We start from the raw sequence: 18450 nt of genomic DNA, 5'->3' as shown, positions 1-18450 counted from the left end.
ATGTTTTTAAACATGTGAGCAGACCAAACAAAACACATCTGTTGGCCAACAGTTTGGGATCGCTATACGAGAGCCAGCAATAGCGCCTTGCACCCAAAAGTCACTAGCCAGATAGCAGCACATGTCTCTAAGCTCTAACCTGGTGGCAGTGGTTTAAAGTGCTCATTCCTTCAAGCAGACCAATCTTCCTTCCTTATTCCCTGATGGAAAGCATGGAAGGATAAAGTAGAAAACCAGTGGACAAGCTCATTCTGAGATTCCCATAGGGAATGCACAGAGCAGTGAGCTGGGTGCCCAGGAGCCTCTCCTAGGTGGGACAAAAGTGCCCGCACTCACCTTTGCATCTACCTCGATGTACCACACCCAGGGTCGGGTCTCGGCACTTGGCTCGCTGGTACTCACACATGGACTCGTAGGACCTGCCATCGGAGGCACAGATGGGTTTGGGTTGAGTCCGGGAGCAGTGGAGGTTGCACTGAGGGTCACGGTCACTTATTAGGAACTAGGTTGGAAAAAAAGTGAAAGGGATAAAGGTTACTTTTGCAAGAAAAGTGAGTCCATTACTGACAATACTTGTTTGCTCTCAGAAAGTAAGTCCTGAATAGATCCAAAGGTGTAAGACCCTAGCGGTGGAAGGGAACTGAGCAACCACAAAGTCTAACCAACATCATAAGAACAATCATGGTGTCTGACATTGACTGAACATGCCAATTAACTGTGCTAGTAATTCACATGTAGGATCTCACTACTGCTCACAACAACCTATGAAATAGGAACTATTCTGTAGACAAGGAAACTGAACGACAGGGAGAGGTAACTTGCTCAGTGTTACATAGCTAGTAAGTAGTGGAGGCTGGATTTAAACCTAGATCTGTTGCAGGCAAAAGTCAAAGCTTTAACCACTAGGACATTCTGCCTCTTTGTCCATGTGACCTCTAATGCGTACTTCTTCAGATCAGGAACTCACTGTCAATAGCAAATTCTATTTTGGGGAAGACTTATTTGTTTGAAAGTAGTATTGAGCCCAAATTTATCCCTCTGCAGTTTCCACCCACTGCTGTATGGCAGAATATAAGTGATGTGATTTTCTGGGGGAAAAGGATTTTATGATTTAAATAAAACAAAACCAGTAATAACCAGCTTGGGAAATGCTGGGTTACACAAGTTTCCTTACTGCAGGACATCTTGGACACCTTTGGTACATTCTTACGCACTGTGAATCTTTGAGAAGTACAGCAAATTATTTGCTACTCCTCCCATTGAGCAAGGAAGTCTAATTCCCTCCTCTTGAATCCGGACTGGCCTCAGTAACTTGCTTGACCAATAAAAATGCTATTGAAGTGATGGTCTGGAACTTTTGAGCTAAGTCATAAGAAGTCTTGTAGCTTCCTCCTTGCAACACTCACTCTGGGGAAACCAGCCACCATGTAAGAAGCCTAACAACTCTGAGACCACCATGCTATGAGGAAGCCCAAGCTAGCCGTGTGGAGAAACCATGTGGAGGGAGAAATGTTCAACCAACCCAGGTACAAAGACATATGTAGAAAGAAGTTTTCAGATGAGTCCAGCTGCCACCTGACTGCAGCTTACAGAGACAAGTGTAAATCATTGTGTGAGAGACCTCATGTGAGAACCAGCCAGCTGAGCCCAATCAACACACAAAACTGTGAGATATAATAATAAACAGTTGTTTTAAGCCACTGACTTTTGTGGTAGTTTGTTACACAGCAATAGATAACCAGATCAAGAGGCATATACTATGAAGCATCTTCAAATTTATTTGACCATGAACCCCTTTATCAATGAACTGCTGGTAATGACTGTAGAATACAGTTGGAAAATAATAATTGGGCCATACAATCCATGAGCTTCTGTTTAATCACCCATGATTAGACTGCACGGGCCTTGAGAACTGGGTCCACTCTTATCCACCTCCTTATAGCGGAGCCCTGGGCAAACTGAAGGCTCTTCATCTGTATTGACTGGTTGAGGGAATGAATATCCCATGGTAATGATGCACAGCAATGGCATGAGCACACATCAGGCAGCTGGTAATGCTAGAGTTGATCGAACAATCATACCGAGCTCATAGACATTTAGGGAAAGCGAAACTACAACCTCAGCAAACATGTTCCTCTGTTTCAGATGCATTTGCAGGCCCTTTGTGTGAATCAAACAGATGAGAAATTGCTGATCTTTTTCCAGAACAGCAGAGGGAGGTCCAGAGGCAGTACCACTCTCTTCAAGGGAGCACTGGAAATACATACTGTACATTGGCCAAATTCTGAGAGAGTCCACGCCTGTCCATTAATACACAGAACACATCTCAGGTATAATGCCTGTCCCTTCTGCTACCTTGACCTCATGTCTGGGTGCTGGCTGGTCAGCACAGGGAGGATACAGCTGAGGTCTGAAGCTAGTACCTGGGCCTTGTCGGGATGAACAGTCAACTCAGCGCTCTCTTCAGGTTTCTGAGCTTCCATACTCATACGTTAAACCTGAGACCTAGCCAAAGCCCAAAGGGAAATGCCCTGAATGTGTCTCCTGAGTGCAGTGTTTAGGATAAAATAATACACAAAGTCATACAGGGATGCCCATCCCCTGCCAGCTTGCCACAGTGTGAAGGGATGAGCTGACCAGAGTAGCTGGAGGAGGCATTGTCATCCACACCCCAACCCCTGCACAGGGCAGCTCCCCTGCTCAAAATCCTTGAGTGGTATGCCTCTGCCCATCAGGAAAAGCACAACTTCCTTCATATGGTCTCCTAGGCCTGGCAGAATCTGATCCCAGGCCCCTCTCTGGCCTCAGCCCCTACTGACTGGTTCTCCTCCTTGCTTGCTGGTGGTGGGGCCTACTGGCCTGTTTCCATTTCTCATGAGCTGCATTTGCTCCTACCTCCAGGCCTTCATACACGCAGATCCTTCTCCTTTCCCTCCCACCCCCACTTCAGATTTCTGCTCACATCATTGCTTCTGGGCGGCTTTCCCAAATTCTCACAGACGAGGGTGGGTCCCCCTGACACTTCACTTATCCTTCAGGGTTCTTGACACATTTTGTGATGATGAATTTATTTGTATGATTTGAATACTAAAGGAATACCCAACTCTAAGACAAGGATAATGTCTGTTTTGCCTGTGAACACATACCCAGCATCTATCAGGGCACTCAATTATTTGCTGGATGAATGCACCCTGTAGTGGCATTTCCCACAGAGAATTACCTCAAAACCAGCCGGCGTGACGTGATAGGCCTGGCCCCCTAGACTCATGTCACCCCAGGGGATCACTGGGGCCACTCCCCTCACCCCCATGCTCTGACCTTTCCCCTTCTCAAGCCATGTTCTCCCCTCCACCCTCCATACTGACATTCCACTCTGGGTATAGGTGGTCCACAGCTTACTGTCCTAGCTCCACCTCAGAAATTGTCACCTCTGAAGCTAAGGTGGGCCTCTCCTCTCTCTTGTCCTGGGTTCCTCTGTTACTCTGTTACTATACCTTTCCCAGCCCATGACCCTCTGTGCAACACAGAAAATTTGGAAGACAAATGTTGAGCTGAATAAGGCAGGCTTGGGAAGCCCTGGCCCCAGGTTCCTGGATGGGACAGGACTCAGTTGCTAGTTCCAAAGCGGGCCTCAAAGTCTCTCTTCTGATTCATCTGCAGCCTGGATGTGCAGCCTAAGCCTGGCTCTGTAATTCTCCCCGGTGAGCAGCAGGCTCCAGGTCAGGGGGCAGCACTGGTGCTCTTACACCCTGGCTTCCGGGTCAACCAGTGGCCTCAAGGCTGTCCAAGAGCAAGTCAAGGCGCTGTTATGATCATGCCATGATCTCCTTGTGAGTGGACATCTGTGCTCCCTACCTGACCTTTCAACATCTACTTTAAGAGGTTCTTTTGCCACATGGATCAGCAGGAGCCCAGGAGCAGCATGTCCTTTATTCTGATGATCAGATAATGTCAGAAATATCTTCACCTTCTAACTTCTGGGAAAACCAAAAAACTTGTCCCTGGTCTCAGAGGGATTCTGTAGTGAAATACTAACAAAGTAATTATTTTGTAAAGAGCCCTGGTGGCGCAACAGTTACTAACACTCAGCTAAATGCTCAGCTGCTAACAGAAGGGTTGGCAGTTTGAATCCACCCAGCAGCTCGGAGGGAGAAAGTCCTTGTGATCTGCTTCCGTAAAAATTAAAACCAAGAAACCCTATGGGGCAGTTCTATTCTGTCACATAGGGTCGCCATGAGTCGGAATTGACTTTATGGTACCCAACAACGACAATTATTCTGTAGAGTAATAATAATAAATCCATTGCCGTTGAGTCTATTCTGACTCATAGTGACCCTACAGGACAGAGTAGAACTGCCCCATAGGGTTTCGAAAGCTGCAGTCTTCACAGAAGCTGACTGCCACATCTTTCGTCTGCAGAGTGGCTGGTGGTTTCAAACCTCTAACCTTTTGGTTAGCAGGCAAGCGCTTTACCACTGCACCACCAGGGATAGCTGATAATTATATATCACTTATAAAAATATTAACTAATTTAATCTTCACAATAACCCCATGAGGTAGGGTATATTACCATCCTCGTTTTACAAACAAGGAAACAAAAGCACAGAGAAGTTAGGCAACTTGCCCTAGATCAAACAACATATAAATGTCTAGCAGGCATACATAGATGGCCTGGCTCCAGGGCTATGCTTCTAACCACTACACTGCACTGCTTTTCATTGTTACAGAGGAACACTGCAAACAGATACACTGACCCAGTGGCAAAAATATTCACAAAGTCGAAAATGGTGTACTAAAAGCCTACTGTGTCCAGTTCCAAACCCAGTTGTCGTCAAGTCGATTCCCCCGCATGGTGACCCCGTGTGTGTCAGAGTAGAACTGTGCTCCATAAGGTTTTCAATGGCTGATTTTTTGGAAGTAGATTGCCAGGCCTTTCTTCTGAAGGGCATCTGGGTGGGCTTGAACTCCCAACTTTTTGTTTTGTTTTGTTTTTAATACTTAACATTTTATTTCCATAACATTCTGGAAATGACAAAATTATAGAAATGGAGGACAGATTAGTGGGTAACAGGGGTTATGGAGGATTCCCTGGGTGGCGCAAATGGTTAAGCACTCGACTATTACCCAAAAGGTTGGCAGTTTGAACTCAATCAGAGGCCCGTTGGAAGAAAGGCCCATTGAACTGCCAACCTTCTGGTTAGCAGCCAAGCTTGTAAGCATTTGCACCATCGTGCCAGACCCTAAACGCTAAAGATCCATAACCCAAATACGACAGTCCTGCCCTCCAGGCACTTTAAGCAGAAAGTAAGATGCTGTGACAAGGGTTCTTGCTCACCTTCTTTCTTTGGAATTAAAATCCAAGCAGACATTCCCACCGTGTACAATATTCCAATACTATTTTATCACTGTAGGGAAAAAAAATTTTAAGAGAACATACCAAAAATGAGGGCAAGAGAAAGACAAAGTCGCTTTTCAAACTCAGGGAGGTTGCCATGTTGGCTGCTCCAAACCTCAAGAGAGAGGAGGGCTGCGGATGTCACCGTGGAGTTGAACTAAACCCTTTTTCATCAAGTCAATTCCAACTCATAGCAGTCCTATAGTACAGAATAGAACTGCACCCATAGTGTTTCCAAGGCTGTAATCTTTACCAAAGCAGACTGCCACATCTTTCTCCCGAGGAGCAGCTGGTGGGTTCAAATGGCGGACCTTTCATTTAGCAGCCCAGTGCTTAATCACTGTGCCACCAGGTCTCCGGAGCGGAACTACAGGCCATAAATTCAGTTTGGAACTGGCTTCCTCGTGCCAACAGAAATGTCACATCGGCTTGTGCCAGAGACAGCTTAATAACAAGGGAAGAGTGCTATCTGCACGCACCGAGACCCTTCCTGGCTTCAGAACAGCTCCCCAGAGTCCAGAAAATACTGGTCCCCAAGGCCAAGTAAAAAGTTTGGAGAGAGCACAGGGCCTTTGCTAAAGAGCAAATTATAAAGCCTTTAATCATCTGTGTATTTCGTCTTCATCTGGTTTAGGAATGGTGTGTGTTTCTGATTGTTTTCAAAAAAGGCAATGGGCTCTATAAAACGGAGCTTTAATAGGATGACTATTCCTAATAGGATCACCCAAACCTCCAGGGCCCCAAGGGATTACTCAGTGGCATCACTGGCGGGGGGGGGGGGATGCGAACAACACCAGGTGACTCTGTCAGAGGGAATGACACCAAAAATGACTGTCAATAAAATTTTTGTGCAGTGTTTCAGCAGAAATTTATTATTTTTTATAAAAATAACCCTGTAGTTAGTTACAACAAAAAATTTTTTTCATAAGCCCAGCTTACATGTATCGATATACCTACAAGGCCAAAAACTTTATGCAATTCACTTTTTGAACCTTCTAATGTGCTCTGCCCAGAGTTGTCATTATTACCCAGTTACAATGACGCTTCCAATTATGTGGTTTTGTCTGCATGCGCTACAAACACTGGCTGTTGTTTTCATTGCTGCTGGTGTTTTTATAGTCACTGATTTTGTCAAATTTTCTTGTGTTTTAGCTACAATATTGTGGTAATTAGCATGGGGGGGTGACACCATGAGTTACCACACTGGGTGACACCAATCCTAGTGAAGCTACTGGGATTACGTCAGGTCCACAAACACCGAGGATGAGGTACTCCTCCAGCTTGCTCGTCCATCTGTTCATCTGCTCATAGACTCCACAAGCCAGCATGGATGATGAGCCTGGCACTGCGCCAGGCATAGGAAGCCGAACACCACCAGCATTGTCCCTGCCCTCATTGAGCTGACACTCTAGGGTGGGGACAACAGGCAAGCAGGCAATTCCCATATAGCAGGTGAACAGGATACCACAGGACCAAGACAGAACTTAATGCTAGTGACTCTGGAATGCCACAGAGCCACACAGTCCAAGAGAATTTTCTGTAATGCTGGAAATCCAATCCAATAGCCACGAGCCATCTGTGTCTACTAAGCACTGAAATGTAGCTAATGCAAGTGAGGAACTAAATTTCTAGCAGCGTTTAATTTTAATTACCACCACCCATCTGTCACTTTGTCATACTGTGGTGGCTTGCATGTTGCTATGATGTTGGAAGCTATGTCGTCAGTATTTCAAATACCAGCAGGGTCACCAATGGTGAACAGGTTTCAGCAGAGCTTCCAGACTAAGAGAGACTAAGAAGAAAGGCCTGTCGATCTACTTTCGAAAATTATCCAGTGAGAACCCTATGGATCACAACAGAATACTGTCCAGTATAGTGCTGGAAGATGAGCCCCCTAGGTTGGAAGGTACTCAAAACACATAGTGGCCACAACAATGTACTGGAGCATACCAACGATGGGGAAGATGATGCAAGACCAGGCAACGTTTCGTTCTGGTGTATATGAGGTCACTATGAGTCAGAGCAACTAACAACAATAACAATTTTAATTCATTTTAATTTAAATAGCTACATGTAGCTAGTGGCTCTCGTATTCAATAGCACAGCTCTACAGTCAACATACCAACAGGTCAGGGGAGGAAGGGTAGTCCTCAGTCGAGTTTTTCCCTAGTTGAGCTAGGCTAATACTGATTGGACCATGGGGAAAAAAGCAGTAGATCCTGAGAATAATTCCACATTTTGACATTGGACATTAAATTAGTTCATTCCTTATGAGGTCAACAGCCAGGATATCTCAGGAGTGCATCACAGGCCACCTGAAGTCACAAAGGCAGCTTTTTACTCTCTTCTTGCAGGGGACAGAAGGTACAGGCCAGAAGTCCCCAGCCCAGCCTGCAGCCTGTGTCAGTTGACTCAGCACACAAACAAAACTCAAAGAGTCTGAGTCACTCTACTGAGACATGAACTCTGGGTCGCAGAAGTCTGTTGTGGCCTCAAGAGCAACTATGATTGGTGGAAATTTCTGGTGTTGGGCAAAGGCACACTGCCTCCCCCTCCACTCAGCCAGACACTGAGCCGTTTCCCTTTAGGGGGGAAATAGTGTTTTTATAAAAATCCCCATATATAGTCCCTTCCTTTTTCCTAAGCAAAAGACCACAAAAACAAAATAATAATGTTAAATACGATTGTGTAATATGGAAACCAAACAAAATGGACTGGGACAATTGTGCATTTGCAATTGTTCCTCCACTCCCACCTTCTCTCCTTGGGGAATGAATGACTCCAAAGAAAACACGTTTTGTGTGCTGATCACATCTGTAAAGTAGGGCAGGCACTTGATATACATAGAAACTATCCATCTTTCCTACTGGAAAAGTAAGCTACTGATCAGCTGCTTTTGCCATGGACGATAGGTGCTGTCAAGTAGATTCTGACTCACAGTGACCCTGCAGGGTGGAGCAGAACTTCCCATAGGGTTTTTCCTAGGCTGTAATCTTTACAGGAGCAGATCGCCAGGTCTTTTCTCTCATGGAGCCACTGGTGGGTTCAAACCACCAAGCTTTCAGTTAACAGCCGAGCACTTAATCACTGCATCGCCAGGGCTCCTTACATTGGGGTGGATGAAATCAACCTTAGACCAACGATCCCTTCTATCTGAAATGCACACAGGCTGATCCTTGCCCTTCAGCCTCCATCAGAGTTGAATGGAAACCCTGCCATAGCTCTTGCTCCGGGAGACTGCCCCAATACCACAAGCTGTGTTAGGTTTGACTGACTGCCAAGTTTCCATGACAATGTATGCACAACACAAGTAGCCTAAGTTCTCTCCAGGAGGAGATGTTCACTCCCTTATAATACAGAGTTGGTCTCCATCTTAACTTCCACCTGCTAGTACCATGCCTCTATAACCAGCATGTAAAGTCTGAACAGGATTTTCTGGCAACATGCATATCTCTACATCTTCTTCAGATATAAAGTGGGGGCAGGAGTCATATGACACAACCAGGTCAATGACCCACCCACTTGATTTGGGGGAGTGGAGTCCACAGTTTGGAGAAGCAAGTGGCACTCGCCTTTATGATATCATACTCAAATCTCACAGGCCAACCTCAAACTAATCTGAGGTTTTTCTTTAATAAACTCATATATGACAAACAGTGTTATGGACTGAATTTGTCCCCAAAAAAGATGTGTTGTCTTGACCCAGTGAGAATCATATCAGACTTTGACAAACAGAACTGTAAAATAATGAATTTGTGTTGTTTCAAGCCACCAAAAAAAAAAAAAAAAGATGTGTTGAAGTCCTACACCTGTGAAAGTGACCTTGTTTGGTCTTTGAAGATGTTATCAGTTAACCTGAGATCATATTGCAGTAGGGTGGTGATGATATATTTTAGGTAAGGCTTGATATTCACTCATTCATTCCCAAACATTTATTAAACAACTTCTTTGGGTCAGGCACTGTTTTAGGCCCTGTGTATATAATGGTGTCCTGTGATGATTGGTGTCCTTATAAAAGGGGAGAAGATACACAGAGATAGAGAGACAGAGGAAGGACGGCCATGTGACAACAGAGGCAGGTACAACAGCAAGACAAGGAACACCACAGATTTCCAGGAGCCATTAGAAGCTAGGAGAAAGGCATGGTACAGTTTCTCTCTCAGAGTCCTCAGAAGGAATCAACATGGCTGATACCCTGATTTGAACTTCTAGCCTCCAGAACTGTGAGACAATAAATTTCTGTTCTTGTAAGCCACCTGGCTTGTGGTATTTTGTTACAACAGCCCTAGGAAACTAATACACACAACTCAGGCACTCATTTTTTTCTTTTGGTTATTGTTGAGAATATACACAGCAACACATACACCAATTCCACAGTTTCTACATGTACCATTTAGTGACACTGATTACATTCTTCGAGTTTGTGCAACCATTCTCACCCTCCTTTTCTGAGTTGTTCCTCCCTCATTAACATAAACTCACTGCCCCCTGAGGTTCCTATCTAATCTTTCAAGTTGCTGTTGTCACTTTGATCCCATATAGATAGTTCTTAAAAGAGCATAATGCTCAAGGCAGACATTTTTTACTAGTTAAGCTAAACTATTGTTTGGTTTTAAGAAGACTTCAGGGGATATTTTTGGTTTAAGGTTTAAAGATTATCTCAGGGCAATAGTTTCAGGGGTTCATTCAATCTTCATGACTCCAGGAAGTCTGGAGTCTATGAGAATCTAAAATTCTGTTCTGCATTTTTCCCTTTTTGATCAGGATTCTTCTACAGAATCTTTGATCAAAATGTCAGGCACTCACTTTTAACATTTTTGTTTCATTTATCTATGGCAGCAAAACACACCACGCCAAACTTAGTGGCTTCAAACAACCATCTATCTGTGCTCACAGTTCTGTGGATTGGCTGGGCTCAGCTGGGAGGTTCTTCTGCTCCATGCAGTGTCAACTGAGGTAACACATTTGCCTGCATTCAGTTGGGAACGTGGCTGGGGCTGGAGCATCCACTCTGGCTTCACTCATTGGTGACTCAGTTGAGGTAGTTGGAATGGCTGGGAGCTAGCTGGGCCTCTCTCTCCAACACACTTCCCTCCCTTATCTGCACTGACTTCTTTCAGTCCTTTATCATCTCTTACTTAGATGTTTTACTCTTTGCTGTCAATCTTTTCCCCCGTTCAAATTCAAGTTCCACACTGCCACTGAGTTTATCATCCTAAAAAGCAAATGCTTTCAGGGTTTAAACACCACCATTATCTTCCTTGAAGTTCCTACTGCATTTTGTTCATATTTCTATCAAAATACTCAATACACTGCATTATCATTTATCTGCTTAAATGTCTATAAATGACTGTATTTTATTCCTTTTAATCTACACAGGGCCTAACACAGTGCCTGACCCAAAGCAGTTGTTCAATAAATCTTTGAAGAATAAATGGATGAATATCAAGCCTTACCTAAAATATACCACACATTCAGGATAAGAAGCTCCTTTTTCTATCACTCACTGTGAAAAGAGATAGTCTTTGTCCAACCACCACCAAAAGCTTAAAGCTCTCAAATATGCAGAGTAAGAGGAGTTGTTTGTTCCTTTTTTATTTTTTTAAGGGGCATCTACTAGATAAGCAAAGTTATACATTAAGCACAGTATTTTTCTTTTAATTAAAAGGGAAAAGTCCCTAAGTTGTTGAAGAGATATACCAGAATGGCTAAGACAGTATCCATATGCCCATGGCAGATATCACTAGTTGATCATGGAATTCCTTCCCAATGAACCTGGCCTTAGCCTCAGAATCCTCCTCACACAGTCCCCCAGAAAGCCTTTCTGCCACCCTGGAGACAAGTCATCTTACCCATAAGTCAGGCAGTAATCTGAAACATCTCGGGTTGCTGAGCCTGAAATAAGCATATGTCAAGCCAGAAAACTCTTGACAAGTTAACAGTCAACGTGATTAGCACTCTAGTCTTTCCAGCAACTACCATATGCATGCACTTATGTAAGAACAACAGCCCGATAATAAAATGGATTCCTTTATAGGTCCTTTTTTGGCACCCTGAAATCGCTTTTCCACAGAACTAATATTATAAATAACGGTGAGTTTTCCAGCCCAACCTGCAAATGCCTGTTGGGCGGGAAAGGAAGGGAATGTTTCCTAGCTGTGTGCCTGCTTGTCAGGTAACAGGCACAATGAAGGTCCTTAATGCCCAGGCCCCCAGCCAGGAAGAAATTGTTAGTCCCGTTCTGATGCTCCTTTCTGCCTCAGGACTTTGCATGTGGTAGCCCCTCCCCCCTAGAATGGGCCTTAGAAACTCAGATTCATCCTTCCCATCTCAGCATAAATGCTGCTTCCTTGGGGCATTTGATTCCAAAGTAGGTCAAGACTGCTTTGATGAGCCTCCATAACACCTCTACTTCTCCACTGTGGCCTGTATCACAATTATAATTGAATAACCAATTCTTTAATTACATATTTCTTGCCCATCTTTCTCCACTGGACTGTACGCTCCCTGCAGGCAAGGACGAGATCTGGGTGAAACACTGCTGGATCCCCACGCCCAACATAGGACCTTGCCTAAAGTGGGTGCTCAATAAATATTTATTGATTGAAGGAATGATGAGGAAACTGAGGCCCAACAGGTTAAGCTAGCAAGTGGTAGTTGTTGTTAGCTGCCATGGATGCTGACCTAAGTACAACTGGTCCTGCACCATCCCCATGATCAATTGCGGATTGGACCATTGTGATCTGTAGGGTTGCCATTGGCTGATTTTCAGACGTAGATCACCAGGTCTTTCTTCCTAGTTCTCCTTAGTCTGGAATCTCCACTGAAACCTGTTTAGCTTCATAGCAACACACAAGCCTCCACTGACAGACGGGTGGTGGCTGTGCATGAGGTGCACTGGCCGGGAATGGAACCTGGGCTTTCTGCATGGAAGATGAGAATTCTACCACTGAACCACCAATGTTTCCTCTTTTAAGTCTGACTTGGTGGATGCATATTCTTTCTACTACACCACACTATCTGCTTCAATGTAGGGATACTAAGTTTTCAGCCCCCAGCTCCTGGCCAAGCGGCAGAGGGGGCTGTACCATGGTTAGTTCTGGAAGCGGTGGTGGGAGCTGGTAGAGGTGGTCCTCTAGCAATGGCCCCTCTGGTGGACAAGAGAGAAGGGCTCCAGAGGCAAAAAGAGCTTCCCTAAGGGAGGATAGTTTTTGCTGTCATGTTTGTAAATCAAAGTCCAGCCCAAGTTTTTAGAACTCAAACTCTAAAAAGCATTTCTGGGAGGTAACTCTGTTACTGAAAGGAGAAAAAAGCCATTCCTGGAGCCAACGCCTGGAACAAGAAGCAGGGAATGGCATTCCAGACGTCTAGCTGCAGCTCAACCTCTTGACTCTCTAACCCAGGGACAAGCCTCCAGTTGCCACTAGCTTTCCCATCTGCAAACCTGGACTTTGGCCTTTTCTCCAGGGCCCACATCTTTGGCAATGAAGAGTGATTTCACATTAAAACATCACTCACCCACCCACTATGTAATCCGTCATCTGCACTGAAAATCCGCATCTCCATTTCGGCCAGCTTGCTCTCACCCTTCCCTGACCCCAGGACCACTGCATTTACACAGGTGCAAAGGAGGGCCCATCCCGCCACTTTAGAGTGAGACTGGGGAAGATGGAGGAGGGGAGATAAGGGAGGTCAAAGGGAAGGGGAGGTCCGTCGCATCGTGGCGTCTGCTCTTCTTCTGCACACCTCCACCGCGGGGCCTGACAACAGCACGCCCCGATTAAAGGGCTTTTCACGCTGCTGAGGGAAAGCAGACACCTCCCTCCAGCTGTTCAGCAGCTGGAACCACTTCTGTTGTTTTAGCCAGGAAAGGCCTGACCTTCGTCACCTCACTCCCGCCCCCTCCCCAAGGGAGGAATTCAGTGGTCACTCTACCCCATCTACCCGTCCCCCCTCCACTGTGCCCCCCACAGCCATAGGGATGACCAGTCAAGACCCAGGGGAGAAGGTTGTCTTATACCAGGTGCCATTGTGGGGAGTGGGGGAGGGTCAGTGGGTTTGGCAAAGCAGCTGGACCCTGGATTTAAGGAGACCCTAACACGGATGAAAAGGTAGAGCTTACTCGGATGCTTCCAACTCACAAACAGCCCATCCGCATGCGCAAATCCATGTCCCATGGTGGTCTGCGAGAAAGATGAGTGCAGCTCAAACGTGGCAGGCAGGGCCCAGGTAATCAAATTTCCAAAAATTGAAGCATTATGCTGAGTGAAAGAAGCCAGATTCAAAAAATCATGTACGATATGATTCTGTTTATATGATGTTCTGGAAAATGCAAAACTATAGGGACGGAAATCAAATCAATGGTTGCCAGAGACCGGGGGTAGGGGAAGGAGAAGCATGAGGAAACTTAGTGGTGGTGACAGAAATATTCTATATCTTGATTATAGTGGTGGTTACAAAGCTGTATAAATTTGCTAAAATTCATGAAAGTATACACTCTAAAAAGGGTGAATTGCCCTGCATGTAAAGTATACCTCAACACACAAGAGAAAAACATAAAACACAAAACTAAAAAAAAAAAAACAAAAAAAAAAACTCCAAAGACTGTCTGCTTTGACAGACACATCAGACACTCAGAGAGATTTCTGAAGATTTCTCTGCCCATCCCCTTCAATGACCAGTCACTGTATTAGGTGCACTGGGGGTTATAAAAATAAACAAGAACCCAGGCCCTGCCCCCAAAAGCTGACCAACTAAAAAGACTGGCATGTGTACAGCTAATTCCATAGGGACTGCGTTTTCAGAACCAACAACCAGGAAGCAAAGCCTAAGTCACAGTCAGACAAAAGGAGAGAATATTTGAAAATGGGATGCTGGGGAAGTTCAAGCTGTGAGGTGGGCACAGGTAATGCTTAAAAAAACAAACACGGAAAGGGAAGGGAAGGAAAAAGAGGTATCCATTCAGCAAAGAACTACTGAGCACCTATTATGTCCCACAGCTATACTGGCTGCTGGGGACAGAGCAGCTGACTGGAGCTGTGAGAAGCAGTTCAGCATTGTATACCCCATGTTCTGTGGGGTCAGGAAAAAAAAAAAAACTCGTTGCCATCAAGTTGATTCTGACTTATAGCAACCCTATAGGACAGAGTAGGATTGCCCCACAGGGTTTCCAAGGAGCAGCTGGTGGATTCAATTCGAACTGTCGACCTTTTGGTTAGCAGCTGAGCTCTTAACCACTATAACCACCAGGGATCTGTGGGGTCAGTGGGAGAGGTTAATTCTGACCAGAAGGATCTGGGAAGATTTCTCAGAAAAGGGGCCATAAACTGGGTCATAAAGAGTTTCAACAAGCAGGAAAGGATGTCTAAAGAGCATGCTAAGCAACAGCAACAGGTATACAAAATAGAGAAGCAAACTCATTTCAAAGCAGAGTTTAGAAATGACAATTTACGGGAGAAATAAGGCTCTAGGGCTAGGTTGGGGGCAAGATCATGGAGGGTCTTGAAAACACCCAGCTGTCTTTTTTTTTTTTTTTTTTTTTAAGAATTGGAAACCAAGGAAGGATGCAAAAGACAAGATCAGACCAGAACTTTAGAAATCTCTGGCAGGATTATGAAAGACAACATACAGACCAACTAGGAGGTTCCTATACTTGAATGTAGCAGCAGGGCGAATGGAAATGAGAGGGCATATTTGAGCCAAGGCAGTGGCTGGATGTCCTGGGTGATGAGCTCGGCCACATTGTAGTGGATGAGCTTATTAGGAAGCAAACCCATTTGCAGCCGCCAAGAAGTGCAGCCTTAGCAGAGGCTAGTGATGGATGACACAAGACTCAGTCTTGTTGAGTTTCTGGGCCCAGCACTGGGCATCTCTACACACTTTGCCTTCTTTCTCCAAAAAACCAAACTAGTTGCCATCCAGTCAACTCTGACTCATGGCGACCTTATGTGTGTCAGAGTAGAACCGTGCTCCATAGGGTTTTCAATGGCTGGTTTTTTTGGAAGTAGATTGCCAGGCCTTTCTTCCAGAGTGTCTCTGGGTGGACTCAAACCTCCAACTTTTGGTTAGCAACCAAGGACATTAAACATTTGTACCACCCAGGGACTCCTGCTTTCTCCCTAGGAGCTGGGTATCCGAGACAGAAATGCAAATACACCAGGTGGAACTGGAGGCAGCTGGATGTAATAGGAGCACAAAGAATCAAACAGCTGTGTGTAGGAACTGGGACTGATGCTCATGGAAGATGATCCGTGCACTCCATCACAGCCCTACAGCACTTCCACAAGGGTAGGAAGAGGAAGGTGGGGTGCCACAAGCATGCATCTTGGAGAGTAAGGAGAAATAAGGACAAGAGGAGATATAACTATTTCTCTGAATGAGTGGAGTCCTTCAGCTTAAATATCCAGTAGGTTTTCCCCCGTTGATCACCTATAGGGAATCAAGCCTTTCCATCCAAAGAGGAAAGCATTTATTTTTGTTTCTTGCTTGGCACCCCCCACTTACTAAATACTAGCTTAAGAGAACTCCTGAAGCAAGGGCTTGGACAAGCCACTTGCTCATCCCCCCATCCTCATCCCTCAAACTCTGCCACCAGTGTAAATAAAAACTCCTCTTGCTCCAAATCAAATAAACAGAGCCCACTCCAGGACCAGGAGTTTTCAATCCTCTCAGCCCATTAACACTGGGACAAAATAAAGGTTAAGTTGATGGTATTAACAAGGTGCCACAAAGTAGTCTTGTACTCGGGTGCATCCAAGCGGCTGTGAGAGACGGCACAGACTCATGGGGGTGGCAGGGGCAAAGAGGACGGGGCAGGGAGCTCCCCTTTAGTCATAAGTCTGTTTTGTTCTAAGTTCGCTTTCCTTCATCCCCATGACACACAGGTCTGGGAGTAAGGGCCTGTTAAATTAGCACTATAGCTCCACCTGGCAGAAGCAATGTTCTCAGGCAAGGCTAGTGACTCCTTACAAGGTTATCCTGAGCACTCCAACATGCTCAAGGCTTTCACTGGGCATTACTAAGAACAGAAATAGCTAACATGTCATTGAGCATCCTGGCTAGCTGCACTGGGCCCAGATACTACTCCACAGACCCTGCCCCTGTCCTACCATACCCGGTCCTACTGTCATTAGCAGTGTTTTGTGACCAGTGATCTGTGACATGTGTTTTACAATACGGGGGATGAGGAAGGAGCTGGACTGGGGGTAGGAGGGATTGACCTGGGATTAGCCTCAGTCCAGCTGGGTGCTGGGCAGGGACTGAGCCCTTTTGCTTAGAAGGCCAAGATCCTGAAACAGACAGAATTGTTTTCACAGGGGACTTGGTGAGATTCTGGGCAAGGTGGGAGGCGCAGAAGCTGAAAGGAGTGTTTAAGAGATCGAGAACACTTTGAGAGATTCTGGGCACATGCAGGGCTATTTCAGGGCCTGGGAGACAAAGACACACAGAAATGAGGCAGGTCCTTTTCCCCATCTCAGCATGAAACCCAGCCCTGCTCTGGCAACAGAATCGACAGCTTTGGCAGCAGCTGGAGATAGTTCCACTGGCAGGGACTCGTGTGTTCTCATGACGGGCACTGCCAGCAATGAGGTTCCTTTGGGCAAGGGGGAAAATTATGACTAGTTTGTGGAAATACTAACGGTACCCCAAAGTAGGGACTAAGGGGAGCTACTGTTTAAGTAGATGAAAGGCTTGGAGGCTTTGACATTTGGGAGGAAATATAAATGTGTCACCATTTTGTAATCACAGACAGAAGAGGCCTGGGGATGCCAGTTATAAGAACAGATACTGATGGCAGTGCAGGTCCACTTAGTAGGCAGTGGCAGGCAGAAGAGGGAGCCCCAAATTCTTAGGAAGAATTTGCAAAGGCCAATTGTGGATGCAGAGACCTATTTTCCATAAAGGCTATGCTGGAAATGGTTGTCAGACTCCCAGGCTGAGTCAGTAACTCCTAATGAGGCCAAAATAAAGTTAATAACACTTGGCCCTGAGCAGGGTGGAGAGTCTGAAGGGGTGGGACTTGGACAGCACCCAGAATAAAAGGACTGAACAGCTGACCCTGTTCACTAGCTGAGGCATGTGTGTGTCCATGATACCGATACCCAGACATGGGTGCACACACCCACAAAGACTACAAAGAGCCCCGAGGAAGTCATCTCTTAGAGGGCAAAAGGACAGAATATTTGCAAATGGGATACTGAGGAAAGTCAAGATGTGAGGTGGGCATAGCTAACTCTCAAAAAAAAAAAAAAAAAAGAAAGAATGGAAAGGAAAGGAAGGGACAGAAGAGAAGGGAAGGGAAGGAAAGAAAGGAAAAAAGAGCCATCCATTCAGCAAAGAATTACTGAGGAGCCCTGGTGGCGCGGTGGTTAAGAGCTTGACTGCTAACCAAAAGGTCGCAGTTCAAATCCACCAGCCGCTCCTTGGAAACCTTATGGGGCAGTTCTACTCTGTCCTACAGGCTCGCTATGAGTCGGAATCAACTCGGCGGCAATGGGTTTGGTTTTTTTGGTTTGTTCAAGAGTCTAGGACCAGGAATGTTGAAGGAGACAACTGCTAGCTCATTCACTCGCAAAAACAAAAGCACCGGGAGTCTTTGTTATTCTCTCCTTACGGATCTGCACTGAGCTGTGAGGTATAACCCCTTCAACACCCCAATATTTCCCCAAAGGAAGTGAATGGAGACTATTTAGTGAACATTCACACCTCCCACATAAGTCATGAACAGACCCTCCTAGTCTCTCCTACGATAAGCCAGGTGTGTCAGGTGAGTCCCCACCCAGGGTGTTTCCTGCCCCCCACCCCCAACACACCAACAGCCCAACAGCATCCTGGGTGGTCTAACCAGGCGCCTTTGAGTCATCCCCAACTCATGGCGACCTCCCGTGTGTCAGAGTAAAACTGTGTTCCACGGGGTTTTCAATGGCTGATTTTTCAGAAGTAGGTCACTAGGCCTTTCTTCCAAGGTGCCTCTGGGTGGACTCGAACTGCCAACCTTTTGGTCAGCAGCTGAGTGCATTAACTGTTTGCATTGCCCAGGAGCTCCCATTCTAGGT

The 18450-nt window shown here is 45.7% G+C and overlaps 1 protein-coding gene across 1 annotated transcript in view; it reads right to left on the bottom strand.

Moving 5' to 3' along the window:
* SMOC1 (SPARC related modular calcium binding 1) overlaps positions 1-18450 on the bottom strand; it is a 163274-nt gene that overhangs the window by 89210 nt on the left and 55614 nt on the right. Inside the window, exon 2 of the mRNA XM_012560034.1 lies at positions 337-502. Within this exon, the coding sequence (XP_012415488.1) occupies positions 337-502 (166 nt within the window). The remainder of the gene's footprint in view (positions 1-336; positions 503-18450) is intronic.

Source organism: Trichechus manatus, unplaced genomic scaffold (assembly GCF_000243295.1).
Source record: "Trichechus manatus latirostris isolate Lorelei unplaced genomic scaffold, TriManLat1.0 scaffold00010, whole genome shotgun sequence".
NCBI lineage: Eukaryota > Metazoa > Chordata > Mammalia > Sirenia > Trichechidae > Trichechus > Trichechus manatus.
The sequence above is the reverse complement of the archived record's forward strand: the minus strand, read 5'-3'. Positions and strand labels throughout refer to the sequence as shown.